Source organism: Manis pentadactyla, chromosome 15, assembly GCF_030020395.1.
Source record: "Manis pentadactyla isolate mManPen7 chromosome 15, mManPen7.hap1, whole genome shotgun sequence".
Classification (NCBI taxonomy): Eukaryota; Metazoa; Chordata; class Mammalia; order Pholidota; family Manidae; genus Manis; species Manis pentadactyla.
The window spans coordinates 11198836-11212237 of NC_080033.1; the positions used below are offsets into that span (position 1 = coordinate 11198836).

At 51.4% G+C, this 13402-nt stretch overlaps 2 protein-coding genes across 3 annotated transcripts; both read right to left on the reverse strand.

Annotated features, from left to right (window-relative positions):
• Positions 1 to 938: 938 nt before the first annotated feature.
• Positions 939 to 9296, reverse strand: RAB4B (RAB4B, member RAS oncogene family). The gene is made up of 8 exons (XM_036896435.2): positions 9095 to 9296; positions 7832 to 7912; positions 7437 to 7551; positions 6027 to 6089; positions 5789 to 5943; positions 4614 to 4709; positions 4397 to 4527; positions 939 to 1318 (listed from the first exon to the last, which is right to left on the reverse strand). The coding sequence occupies exons 1-7, from the start codon at positions 9108 to 9110 to the stop codon at positions 4412 to 4414; spliced, it is 642 nt and encodes a 213-aa protein (XP_036752330.1). The 5' UTR covers positions 9111 to 9296; the 3' UTR covers positions 939 to 1318; positions 4397 to 4411.
• Positions 9297 to 9329: 33 nt separating this feature from the next.
• MIA (MIA SH3 domain containing) lies at positions 9330 to 12214 on the reverse strand. Of its 2 annotated transcripts, none has more exons than XM_036896628.2 (4): positions 11621 to 12214; positions 10975 to 11108; positions 10404 to 10514; positions 9330 to 10086 (listed from the first exon to the last, which is right to left on the reverse strand). In XM_036896628.2, exons 1-4 carry the CDS (start codon positions 11763 to 11765, stop codon positions 10063 to 10065), a joined length of 414 nt encoding a protein of 137 aa, XP_036752523.1. In that variant the 5' UTR covers positions 11766 to 12214; the 3' UTR covers positions 9330 to 10062. The 2 variants fall into 2 exon arrangements, with proteins under 2 accessions (XP_036752523.1, XP_036752524.1); XM_036896629.2 differs by having other exon boundaries at positions 11192 to 12211.
• Positions 12215 to 13402: the final 1188 nt, after the last annotated feature.

The window sequence follows — 13402 nt, forward strand, 5'->3', positions numbered from 1 at the left end:
TGATATGCAAATTAATGATTTACATGAAAGCTCCGCCTTCTCAAACCCAAGAATAGGGATAATGAAAAAAGCGTAGTTGGGAAAGGTATGTAAATTAGCACGTCAAATTTACATGAGTACTTTTTATAACGGAGGGAAAGAAGCGCGGAGCGTCCTTGAAACGGAAGAGCCGACTGGAAGGGATGGGCAAATATACCAGATCCCACTCTGCCCGGCCCCCACGGGTCAACTGTGGGAGTTTGAATAAAGCAACCTAGGAGAGCAGGGGTGGGGGAGGGCTATGCCGATGAGGTGATTAAATGCCGCGTCCCCTCAGGAGGTGGAGAGGGGCGGGGAGTGGGCGTGGGCTCTGGCCAACCCCGTGATAGGTTAAGGCCGACTTGTGGGTGGTGGAGCACTTGAGAATGTCCTGATGGGGCTGCACCTGACTTTGGCAGAGCACATACAGGTATCAGCAGTTCAGCTGGACACAAGGAGAAACACACCCGTCTCAAGTACGCACTTGAGTCGGGGTTGCACAAGCGGGATTCATGGTCACACAGGTGTATCAAAGGAACCAAATTCACACCAAAACACACTCTCCGGCCTTGGCATCCCAAACGTCACTAGCCTCATGGATACAACCACTGAGGACAGAGCAGTCAACAAGAAGCAGTGTCACATACAAGCAGCACACATTCCTACAAATACCATCACAGACGTCACTCAGGGATATCAGCGTCACACATGTGGACCTCCAGCATGCATTGTCACAGAATATGTGCACAGGGACAGACTCCCTCCAAAACAGATACCTAAGTCATGGAGTCACAGCATACCCCCACACCATGTCCAACCCAGAAACATGGCCCCAAACATCAAGACAGACAGTTCTTCCATCAGGGACCTCTTCTGTCTGCCCTCCCTCTCCACCACCCCAAAAAGATGGAGGCCAAGACTCAGATGTAAACAATGCTTTATGGGGATGGGGTGGGTACCAGGCCTCCAGGTAATAAATAACAAGTACTTGCAATGTCAGGGTCAGGTGGGGAGCTGGGTCAAATGGCCCTGGTCTCAGGCTTTGGGAACTCTTCGAATATGGTCAGGGGCTCAAGGGGGACAGGGGTTAGCCAAGACAGAGGAAGCAGCAGCAGGTATGGATCCCCCCTTCCCCCGTGGCTCAGTCTTGCCCCTCAGCCAGGCCCCACCAGGCCAGGGAAGGGGGACAGGTGGCGGGGCAGCTTCTCTGGGGCCAGGGTAGGTGAGGGGTTTGGCCTCCCAAGGGTCTGGGTCTGGGCCCTACCCGGAAGGGCAGGGCTGGTCCTGGAGAACAGGTGAGCTGAAAGAAAAGTGTGTGATGATCTAGAAGGATCCTGGGTTAGTCCAGCAGGTATCTTTATCTCATTTCTGGGTATCTTCCTGTCCTCTTATCCCTGTCTGTCTATCCATACCTTTCTCTTTCTCCCAAAGTTTCTACACTGTCTGCCTGTCTGACTTTGTTTCTCCTCTGCAAGTAACTTTGGGCTCTCTCTGAGGACACTTACATCTTCCTGTTTGTTTGCCTCAGAGAGCTGGCTCCTTGAGTCTATAGAGGGGCATTTAATTGTCTAAATTCCATGTCCCCAACTTTATATCTCTGTGTCCCTCTATGTTCCTGGATACCCCACCTGTAGACCTCATTCCAGTGTTTTCCAAGCTGAGGAGACACATTTGATTTGGCTGCAGATAGCATTATCTGGGAGCTTCTAGAAATTCCAGAATCATTTCAGAGTCTCTGGGGTGAGGCCTGGGCATGACTATCTCTTAAAGCTGTGCTGGTGATTCCAATGCACGGCACTGCATGAGTGGTTGGGAAACCAGTTTGGTGGGCCCTGAACCAAGTTTTTATTGAAATAGAATAAAACAGAATAGAAAATACCAAAGTACATCTTATGTAGTAAGAATATTGGGCTACAGAGACAGAAAGCAGATTGGTGGGTATCAGAGTCTGGGGGGAAGAGGGACTGACTGCTTAATAGATGTGGGGTTTCCTTTTAGAGTAACAAAAATGCTCTGGAACTAGACAGAAGTGCCAGTTGCACAACCTTGTGAATGAACTGAACTAAATACCACTGAATTGTACCTGTTAAATGGCTAAATTTATGTGAATTTCACCTCAGTATAAAAACGTGTGTTTCTGTTTAATGCGTGTGACTGTTTTAGATCAACATATAAAATATACTTTCTTCTGTAGATTGCAGTCAACAAAGTTTGAATAGGTACTGTCTTGTACATGTGATTCACTGAGGCAAACCCCCAAACAGACCCTATACTAAGCACTGAGCTGGAGAGTACATGTCTGTCCATTTCTACACAGCCCAGTCTTTAAAACAGATAATAAGAAAAATAATAAACAGCCCTCATTTAGCGAGTCCTTCCTAAGTGCTTGACCCTAGTCTAAGCACTTTACATGAATTAACTTAATTAATCTTCTCAACACCCATATAAGTAGGTACTAATTATTAGTCCCATTCTACAGATGAGGAAACCAAGGCCCAGGGAGGTTAAGTAACTAGCCCAGAGTCACACAGGTACAAAGTGACAGAGTCAGAATTCAAATAATGATTTGTCACCTCCTTCCCTTCCCAGGTTGAGAAGAAAAACACATACAAGTAACAGTGATCAAGTGTACAGAGTTGAATGCTTTCAAAAGGAGGGGGCAGGTGTCAGACCACCTCATCTGGGAAGCCAATAAAGGTTTCCAGCAGAAAAAGTCATTTTAGCAGAGACCAGATAACGAGTGGGAGTTGACATAAGAAAGAAGGGAGAGCAGGCAACCCACAGAGGGACAGTGGATGCAAAGGCCTGGAAGGAAGACAGTGCTGCCCAAAGCACCCTGACTCCTCTCTCTCAAATGCCATATCCAATCCTCAGGAAGTCCTATTGGCTCTGCCTTCCAAGTACATCCAAGGTGTAGCCACTTTCCCCCACAGCCTCCCTGGAGCACACAAGGGGTAAATGGCAAGACACACACACACACCCTCAGACAGGTGCGCATGGAACCAAATCCTACAGAATCTTGCAAGCTTGTCAAGGACTTTGGACCAAGCATAGGGGAAAAAGCAAGGCTTTCTGGAGGACAGGGAGGAGGTTACCAGAGAAGAGAGGGAAGGAATGGTATTCCTGGAAGAGGGAACAGCATATGCAAAGACCCAGAGAAATAGAAAGACCTTCAGTGTAGATGTGGAGGCCTGAGAGATGTGAGGTGCTGGTTGACGCAGGTAGGGCTGGGTGAGGAGCTTAGCTATGGCCCATGACCCTGGGGGTCATGGGTGGTTTGAAACAGAGGAAGGTTAGGATCAGATGTGTGCTTTAGAAAGACCCAGTGGCTACATCAAGAGGGGACAAGACTGGAAACAGAGCTGAGAGAGGATACAAACTATCCACTTGTCAGTCTCTTCTCTGTCGCACCCTGGTCCTGTTCACCATTGTCTCTCACCTTGACTTTGCAGTAGCCTCCTCACAGATCTCCCCAGCAACCACCCTTGCCCCTCAACAGTCTCCCCTCTATACAGCCTTGCCAGAGGGCTCCTGTGAATGCCTGAATCAGATCCTGTCCCTCCTCTGCTTGGAGCCCTCCTAAGGCTACCATCCCACCAGGGTACATGCCAGAGGCCTCCCCATGGCTCACTCACAAGGCTTGGACTCATCTGTTTTCCCCACTTCTGACCTCATCTCCTGCTCACCTGCCCCCAGTACACACACACACCACATGTGCTCTACTACAGCCACGCTGCCTCCTTAGACTTCCTCACTCAGGCCAGGCATGACCCTGCCTCAGGGCCTTTGAACTGGCTGTTCCCTCTGGCTAGAATACTCTTCTTCCAGGGGCTCGCATGACCCCCTCCCTCTCCTCCTACAGGTCTTTGCCCCAATGTCACCTTCTCAGGGAGTCCTTCCACATCATCCTGTTTAAAGTTCCAATCCTCTACCTCCCCGCCCTTCTTTTGTCCTATGTTATTTTTCTCCGTAGCTCTTCTCTCCGTAATTACCATATAATTTACTTATGTATCTTGTTCGTGGTCTATCTCCTCCCAGAGCATATTGCCTCCACAAGGACAGGGATTTTAGGCTCTTTTACCCACTGCTGTATCCCCAGTGCCTTGAACAGGCCCTGGCACATCACAAGCACTCAATAAATATTTGATGAATTATGAATGGGAGGAACATCAGAGACCCAGGGCAGAGAGCTGGCAGTGGGACAGAGAAAGCTTCCCTGTGGCCAGGAAGATGGTTTCTTTAAGTCAAGTGGTTTTGCATCTTTCTTTTTCACTTTGTTCCTTTTGTCCTCTCTCCATTTCTCTATCTCTGTCTCTGCTCCATACTCCCCCCCACCAGGAGACCATGCCTGCGGTCCCCAAGTCCCGGGTATCCCCACCTGGCTCTGCAGATCTCAGCAGCCACATGGCTGAGGGGCCACGGCCTGGGCACTCCGGGGCTGCCGCAGCTGGCGAAGAGAAGCATCCCCGTACTGAATGCCTGAGCCCATTCTCTCAGGGTCGAGCTCACCTGCAGGGAGGGGAGAGGTCAGGACTGGGCCCTTGGAGACCCCTGGGCCATCTTCCACTCCCACCACAGTCAGTCTGGGGCCTCACCTGAGTCTATCTTGTTCAGGATGGTGCGGGCACACTTCAAGAATGCCTCTTCCACGTTCTCCCCTGTGAGGGCACTAGTTTCCAGGAACATTAGCTCTGCAGGGGGGGCAGATGCTTGGAAGGTCAGGGCCTCGGTCAGTCCCCATCCTCTGCTCCAGCTCTGACCTGCTGCCTCTCATCTGTTTCTCAAATGTCCCCCCTTTGCCCTTATTCTGGGCCTTTGTGCATGCTGTTCCCCTACCACACATTTGCCCCTCCAGGTACCCACCGAGCTCAGCTCACACAGTTTCTCCTCCATAAAGTCCTCCCTGACTTCTCAGATGGGTCAGGTGCCTCCTCTGGGCTCCCACAGCCCCCTGTGCCTCCCCCATGCTGGCCCTGACCTCCTGGGCTGTCACTCTCTGGAAATGGTTCTGTCCACCTCCCCCACCCATGAGAGATGGGCCGGGGCTGTCTTCATCACTGTGTCCCCAGAACCGTCTAGCATAGGCACAGGCCCCCAACAGTCCACCCCTCAGCCACATGACAAGGCCTCACAGTAAGAGCCAGGATTCAAACCCACACCTTTCAGATGTTAAAACATCTTCTAAACCTGGAGATTCCAAACTGGAGGAACACGGACAGACCCTAAGCCAGCTGATGTTTGGTCAACATGATGTTTGCAAGTGAGTTTAGACTTGCACAACTCTTGATGTGGCTGTCAGTCTTGCTCACCTCTCTAATTCCAGTGCTTGCTATCCAGAGGTCTACCCTATCCTGTCTCTGTTATTTATAAAATGTGCCTGTCCCCTAGGGCCTTTGGGGTTTGCAGATCTCCACCTTATGCCAAAACCCGGAGCTGCCTTCCCACGGTGGTCAGAAGCACCTCAGAAGCCAACATTAAGCAAGCACTCACTCTGCCCAGGCGGTGCTGAGGGCTCTCCACGGCCCCCCTCCTAGAGCCCCATGTGAGGCAGACACAGTATGATCCCACCTTCCGGATGAGGAAACTGATGGCTGGGGTGTTTACACAGCTCGTGAGTGGCAGTACTTGGCTTTGAACCCAGACTTCTGTATCTCCACCTTCCCCTGCTGGGCACAGCCACTGAGAGCCAGGAAGCCTACTGGCCCCAGTGGACTGCCCCTGCTCCTCTGCTGAGTGCCCAGCCCCCACTGGCCCACCATAAGGCTCTCACCGTTCTCTTGGGCAAAGCGGGAGGCTTCCAGGAACGTGACCTCACGCTCGGGGTCCAGGTCCTTCTTGTTGCCACAGAGGATGACCACAATGTTGGGGCTGGCCAGCGTGCGGGCATCCGTCAGCCAGGCAGTCAGAGAGTTGTATGTCTCCCGGCTGCAGAGAAGGGAGAGAGGAGGGGGGTGGGCATGCAGGACAGGGCCTCCCCGGGCCCCACCCCACCCACTCCGCGCACCCACCTGGTGATGTCATACACCAGCAGGGCTCCAGCTGCCCCTCGGTAGTAACTCCGTGTCACCGACCTGTGGGGCCAGGGGGACCCAGTCACCCCTGAGGCTGGGGTCTGCCCCGAGACTGCCCCCCTCTGCGGAAAGAGACTGGTGGTTCGGAGGCCCCCCTTCACTGCTGGCCCATCCCCCCAAACCAGCTGCCACCACCTGGTCTACATTTCCCTCTGTCTGACAGACTCTCTCTCAGTCTCCCTCAATCTTTATCTCAGTTAGCTGTCTGCCGGCCTCTATCTGAGTCCCTACCTGTCTTTGATTCTATGTCCCTGTCTTTCTGAATCTCTTCATTGACCTTTCTGCTTCTCTTAGGTATATGTGACTTTAATTCTCTGATTCTCTCTGCCTTGGCTCTCTCATCATCACTCATGCTTCCCCATTCATTCATTCATTCATTCATCATTTCCTGTCACCTCCCCTTTGCCCAGTCCTGGCCAAGTGCTATACAACTATGTTCACTTGTCCCTCTCCTGCTGCATCTCAGGGAGGCCCGCTTCCCAGTGGGGCCAACTGTCCAGACCTCCCTTGTCACCAGTCTGCTCCCTCTGGAACTCATGCAATCATTCCAGAAGTATTTACTGAGCCCTTACCACAGACACAGCCCATCCCGCTCACCCACCTCTCCTTCGCCTTCTCTCTATCTCTGGGCTGTGTGCACCTCACACAGTGAATCAACACACGAATACAAACTTGGCAGCTACTAACCACTGTCCAGGGACCGTATGTTCCCCCATTTTTCTCTCCCTATTCTCTGCCCATTTCTCACACTCAGGGTTCCGATGTGTCTATCACCTTTTCTGCATCTTCTGATGACATGCCATGTGCTGAGCATCCTCTTTTCCTGAAAATGTCCACTCCACCTTCTCTCTGGCTACCCTGTTCCAATCTCCCTGTCTCTGTCTCTGTCTCTCTTCCTCTCTAAGTGTGTGTACCTCTTTCAAGTTTCTGCTCTGTTTCTGCCTCTCTTTTTCAATCTCCACCCCTTGCCTCCACCTCTTGTGCCTCCTTCTCTGTAGGCCTGTCTCTCCCTGGGCACAAGAACCCAGCCTTCCAGCCTTATGTGTCTGGCTATCATGGCCTCTCTAGGGTCTCTTGGTCTCTCCCTGGCTCACTCGCTCTTCATTATGCTTTTTCTCATTCTTTTTCTCTCACCATGTCTGACACCTTCTGTCCAGGATTCCTTCTCTCTTCGGTTATGTGTGTCTGCTAATGGACATCCCTTTCTCTTCCCCTCTGCCTTACTGCCCTCTCGGTGTCTCCTTGCTCCTATCATTGTGTCTCCAAATGACTCTGCACACCTCTCTCTCTGTCTCTGTCTCTCCTTTGTCCCCCACACTCTTCTTCCTGGGAGCCCAGCCCACCTACCGGAACCGCTCCTGGCCGGCTGTGTCCCAAATCTGTAGCTTCACAGTCTTCCCACCCACGTTGACCACCCGAGATCCAAACTCCACACCGATTGTGTGGTTGGAATCCTGTTTGACTGAGAGTGGGAGGGAGAAAAGAGGAGGGCAGGGGCTCAGAGGATTCCCTGGCCTCCAATGCCTCCTCAACCTGTGCCAACCCATTCCCAGTGCTGGGGTGAGTAAGGTGCAAGGAGGACCTAGCAAAGAGCATATACCTAGGCAAAAGCCCCAGGCAACCAGCACTGCAGTTGCACCTATGGCCAACCCTGCCGCAGCCCACGCCAGTGGCTGCCCTCTTGCCCATGCCATACCCATGCCCACAGGTCAGTTCTCCCAGGACCACTCCCAGAAACTCACACTTATTTTCAATGAACTGATGAAGGAGACATGATTTGCCAGTTCCTGCACTGCCAATCACCAGGAATTTGAAGAGGAAGTCTGAGCAGATGGGAGCCAAAAATCAGGGGAAGAGATGGAAACCAAGAGAGCATTACCATTCCAGGGAGAGAAACAGACACAGGGAAAAACAGAGCAATGGGTACAACAGTAACAGGTAATTCTTATACAGCAGTGCCTACCATGTACCAGGCACAGTTCTAAAGCTCTTTACTTACACTGACAACTCACTTAATCCTCAGGACAACTCTAGGACAGAGGTATACTAATAATTATCCCCATTTTCCAGCTGAAGAAACTGAGGCCAGAAAGGTCAATAGACTTGCCCAAGGTCCCAAAGCTAGGCAGAGATGGGATTCAAACACAGGCTACCTGGCTCCAGGGTCCAAGATCTTAGCTATTACATTGCTAAAGCCTCTTGAAAGCCATTTTATTAAGGACTGTAATCTTGCATAGGCTCCTCATGACTTCATCTCCTTCCACTCTCCGGCTCATTCATTCTACTTAGTCTCAGACCTTCAGTGTATTTCCTGAAAATGACAAGCTGGTTCCCACCTCAGGGTCTTCGCACCTGTTCCCTCTGCTTTTCTCTATTTGTTGAATGAATGCAGCTCCTCTGTCTCCTAAACCAGCGCTCTTACTACCCCACCCTGTCCTTTCACCTTCCAACCATCCATGGGTGATTTTCCATTTCTCAGTCCTTATTCCCTCCTTTCGTCAAGGCACTGCTCTATTAGGAAGCTTAAGCTCCACCCCTTGCCACTAGTCCCACCTTCTAATTCAAAGACAACTCATCCCCAACCCCATTCTAGTCCTCTCAAGCTAGAACAGTCCCAAGTGCATCCCTTCAGGGCCACCCCTACAACCTACAGCCTATCAAGCTCCACCCCTGCCATTCACATGTCAGCCCCGCCCCCTCCACCCAGGCTCCGCCCCGACACATTAAGGCCCACCCTTTCCCTCAAGGCCTACTTAGACTCATAAGGCTCTCTCCAATCCCGTCCCACATCTATTTAACCCTCACACAGGACCCTCAGGCTCCGCCCAAATCGATTAAGCTCTGCCTCAGACCCACCAAACCCCTCCCAGAATCCACTAGGTCCGGCCCCATAACACCAGACCCCGCCCCCTGGCATATAAAGCCCCGCCCCATTACCACAGGCCGCATCCTCCCTGGGCCCAGGGCCCAGACCCCAGACCTCGGCTTCGGCCCACCACCCTCACCGTAGGTCTCGGCCATGACTCGGTCACGGCCGCTTGGGGCCGCAATATGGCACCGCGGCCGCGCCTGCTGCTCGGCTGGCAGCCGCTCTACTCCGGCTTGCAGCCCCGGCTTCTTCCTACTCCCGGGGCCCGGCGCCGCCACTTCCGCCTCCACCCCACTCCGGTGCGACCCGCTAGGCCTGCCAGGCCACGCTCCCCAAGGGCAGGGATTGGCGGACTTGGCGGCCATGGGGCGGGACAAAAGGCACGCATTGGCAGTATGAGAGGGGATGAACAGAAAGGGGCGGGACCACAACCAGCGATTGGCGGAGCAAGTGGGAAGGGTCGGTGCAGATGCTGAACGGAGCAGAGAAACGGATTTGGTCAGGATTTCGGAGGCAGCGTCGAGACTCGGGATTGGGCAGGAGCGGACTTGGGGGAGGGGATACGGTTGCAAAGAAGGCAGGAGCCTATGGATTGACAGAACCTGCAAGAGGAAGAGATCTTTAGCTGGCGAGAGCGATTTCTGATTTTAAAAGCAGGAGGGACGATATACGCAATCCCTCATCTCCCTTTGCACATAATCTTCCAAGGAAACCTCTCCTCTGCGATTTATGTCTTCAAGGTCCGACTGTCTCATTCCCAGTAGTTCCGCGCCCTCACATTGGTGATCTAAAGAGGATAAAATCCCCGAGTTGGGCTGCTTAGGTTATTCCGTCTTCTCATTTCCTTGTGTGGTATCTAAGCGTAGGAACCCACCTTCAGATACCCATAAAGGTAAAAGGAGCTTTTAGTCAGTGAAATTCTGCCTAGCAACCACGGACGTTAGCACAGTCAGTGGGTTGATTGGCTAGATTTAGGAACCTGGGAAAACATTTCCCTTTAACATGTCCCACCACAAAGACTACAGAGACCCATAGTTTGCACTTGGCTGATGTATTTGCATAAAGCCAGGGAGAAAAAACGGCAGGGGCAGCAGTAGGCCGAGCTCACTGGCAGTAGAAATCCCACTTCTGAAAAAGAAAGGGGAAACAGTGGGGAGAAAACCAGCGGTTACACCACAAAGGATTTAACGGTTTTAGCAAAGGCTGTAGCTGTTGAGGCCAGGTTTGGCCACACAAATGTTATGCAAATTAGCCCAGAGCCCTGTAATCCTTGCTTCTCTCAACTGGACAGAGATTTAGCAATCACAGATGAGAAAACAGGTTGGAATTTGTCCCAGCACACACTGCTAGGCTGCTAGGGGGAGCCAAGAGCAGGAGCATCTTTGCCCATCGTCACAACCCTTAGGCCCTCCCTCCAGGTATCTGCCAACCCCCAAGACACTCACATCTGTCTTCAGATCGACTTTGCCAGGTTTCAGGGTCTGATCCTCACGTACAATGCTACTGGGGAAATAGCCCAGGCGAGCTGCTAGGTCTCCATAGTAATCTCCCTGAACCTGGAGAAAAAGAGTTAAAAAGCCAGGGTCTGGGAGAATAGCAAGCTGGTTCCTGGTGAGGAACTTTGCACTCTCTTCTCCCTAATCTCCACATGGCTGGCTCCATCCTTGTCACTCAGATCCCAGCTTAAAGTCCCTGGCTCAGAAGCTCTCCGCAACCACCTGCTGTAAACTAGTCAGCCAGTTATTAATTCTTGAAGCAGCACATACTCGCTGATATTTTTGATGGCTTGTCTCCTTCCATTAAAATAAAAGGGATCATTTGCTGTTCTATCTTCAGTGTCTAGAACAGAGACTGACATCATAGGTGTCCTGTAATGCTAAGCAAAGTAAAACTAGATCACAACAGCTTCCCCCAAACCATTTCAGCTCATCCCCTCAAAATTTCCTTTAGGTGGAAAATTAGGGTGCACTCCCACCCCAGTCCCATACCCTTTCTTTTTGTTCTCTCAAGACTTACACTGCCTCCCCAGAAGAGCCGCCCTCGGCCCTTCAGCTTGGAGAAGACATACACAACTTGGCCCCTGTGTATGGTCAGGAAACGGCAGTCAGGGGCCACGTAGTCCTGCAGGGCCACAGCCATGGAGATGGGGTCTGGGGAAGGAATAGAAGGGATCGACAGCACCCTCCACACTGGCAGGCAACCCACATCCCCAGCCCCCACACCCAACTCTTACAGCTGCATTCCTCATCCGCACACAGCTTCCAGTCAGCCAGCTTAGGCATGGGGTGGCCCCCAAAACCAAGCCCTGGGAAGGAAGACAGCAAAATGATGACACCAAGGAACACCGGAGACCAAGCCATCTCGGACTATGAGCAAGCGTGACCAAGGGGGAAATGGGGTCTCCAATTTCCTCCTGACCTCTCTCTCTAGCAGTACAAGGCAACCAGTGTTCTGTCTTGTCCCCACCCTAAACCAGTCCCAAATTTCACTCACCCCACCTAGAGGCTGCTACCCAGCCAGAACCATTTCATGGACAGGGTGAGGGCTGCCCATCCAAGGAAATGCCCAGATAGGCACAAAGCAGCCCAGACCACCCCAAGTTACAGCCACCCCTTCAACAATCAGAGAGGCCCAGACAGGCTGATCAGGCATTCAATTCCACCTTCTGGAGTCCGCTTGGGTATCTGGGCCCCTCCGCTATCCCCTCCAGGGACAGAACCAGAGAAGCCAGTAAGGAAAACCACCTTGGAATTTCCCATGCTGAGGGGCAGGAAACAAGGCAGCCCTTTGATTGCCCCAGCTGTCATGCAGCGTACACATTATGCGCTGGGCCTTAGGCTAGGCAATGCCCTACTGTGATTGTTATTTATCCTCACAGGCCACTTCCTGAATGGGTGACCTGAGCTTTTTCTCTCAGAACCTCACCTTTCTCATCTGTAATATAGGATAACAGCTAGTATTTATAGAGCATTCACCATGTACATTTTTTATAAGTTCAAATGGATACTCTGCATCACCTCAAAGTGATTTCATAACTCTATTTGACATGGAAATGGAAGAGAGAGCCTTTAGGAACTTGTCCAAGGTGACTGTGGGTAAAATTGTAATATTTCCAGAATATCTCGCCTGGCGTTAGTGTATCTGCATATCAATAGGTGTTCAGAGGTCGAAAGAAGTATGGCTTTAGTGCATTTGCATCATTCCTCAGGGGTGGAGAGAAATTCATCTCCCTATCAGTGGGTACCTGGGCAACAGAGGGCTTACCTGTACCTGAGAGGTGAGGGGAGGGTCAGTTTTGCTTCTGCTGGAGGAGGAAAGAGAGAAGGGCCTGGACTGCAGTTTGTTAATCAATAAACAGATTTTAAATTTTACTTCTCCCTTTGACTAATTTCAGTTTTAGAGGTATTTTGCCCTGGGATTTCCTCTCCCCGGACTTACAGTTAGAGGTGGGAAGTGGATAGACTAGGTTTGGCTCCAGGCCCACACCCATCACTGCTGAGCTCGTTCAGGTGTCGAAGGTGAACAAGTACCCGAGGATTTGAACTCGTCTCACCCCACCTCTAAAACTGTGCTTCAGAGACCCATACACCGAGATCATTCTCCTGAGCACCCACCTCTTCCCTCAGGCAGTTCTTACCTCAGGCCAGCAAGTCCAAACATTTTTTAGCAGGGGGAGAGGACGGGCACAGGGGAACATAGTTTAGGGTAGGGAAGAATTCATCAGAACAAAGACTAGGCTTAAGCCATATTTATAAGCCCAACTCCCAGCACAGAGTACCCAAGATCTTGAGCATAAAATAGCTCTCTTCGAACACCACCTCCTTGGAGGGGCTTTTCTCCATCACCCATTATTACTGTTCCCCAGCCCTGCCACCCCATCACTCCACTAAGCCAGTTGTTCCTATCAGAACACAGTATCTGAAATAAGCTTGTTGATTTCATTCACGAATGTGTATCTCATGGCAAGAGCAGTTAGCAAATAGCGTTTGGCAGGCATTTGTTCAATTTATTGAGAGCTTGCTAAATGCCTGGTAGTGGGTGTGTGTTTGGGACAGTGGCAGTATAAACAATACCACTCTATTAAATATAGATTCCTCCTTAGGTAGAAAATGAAGCTGAGTGGGGACATCAGTTGCCTGTGGGGAACAGCTAGGGAACCCCCCAGGCAGGCAGTAGAATCCAGAATCTGCCAACCACAGAACCTGGGGTCACCAGTGCGGCAGGTGAGATGTTTCCATTTGTCATCTGCAGCACCACTGTGCCTTTCTGTGAAGACAACAGTCCCTTTCTCCTCTAGTCTTTCACATCTAAGGCAGCAAGTCTGCATTTGGTGCTACCATCACTTCAAACAGACGTTCTCTTCAATGGAGAGAGCAGAGCAGGAGCAGGCTTGTGCTTACAGTCTTAGCACGAAAAAGTATCGACAGAATTTAATGCTGTCCTG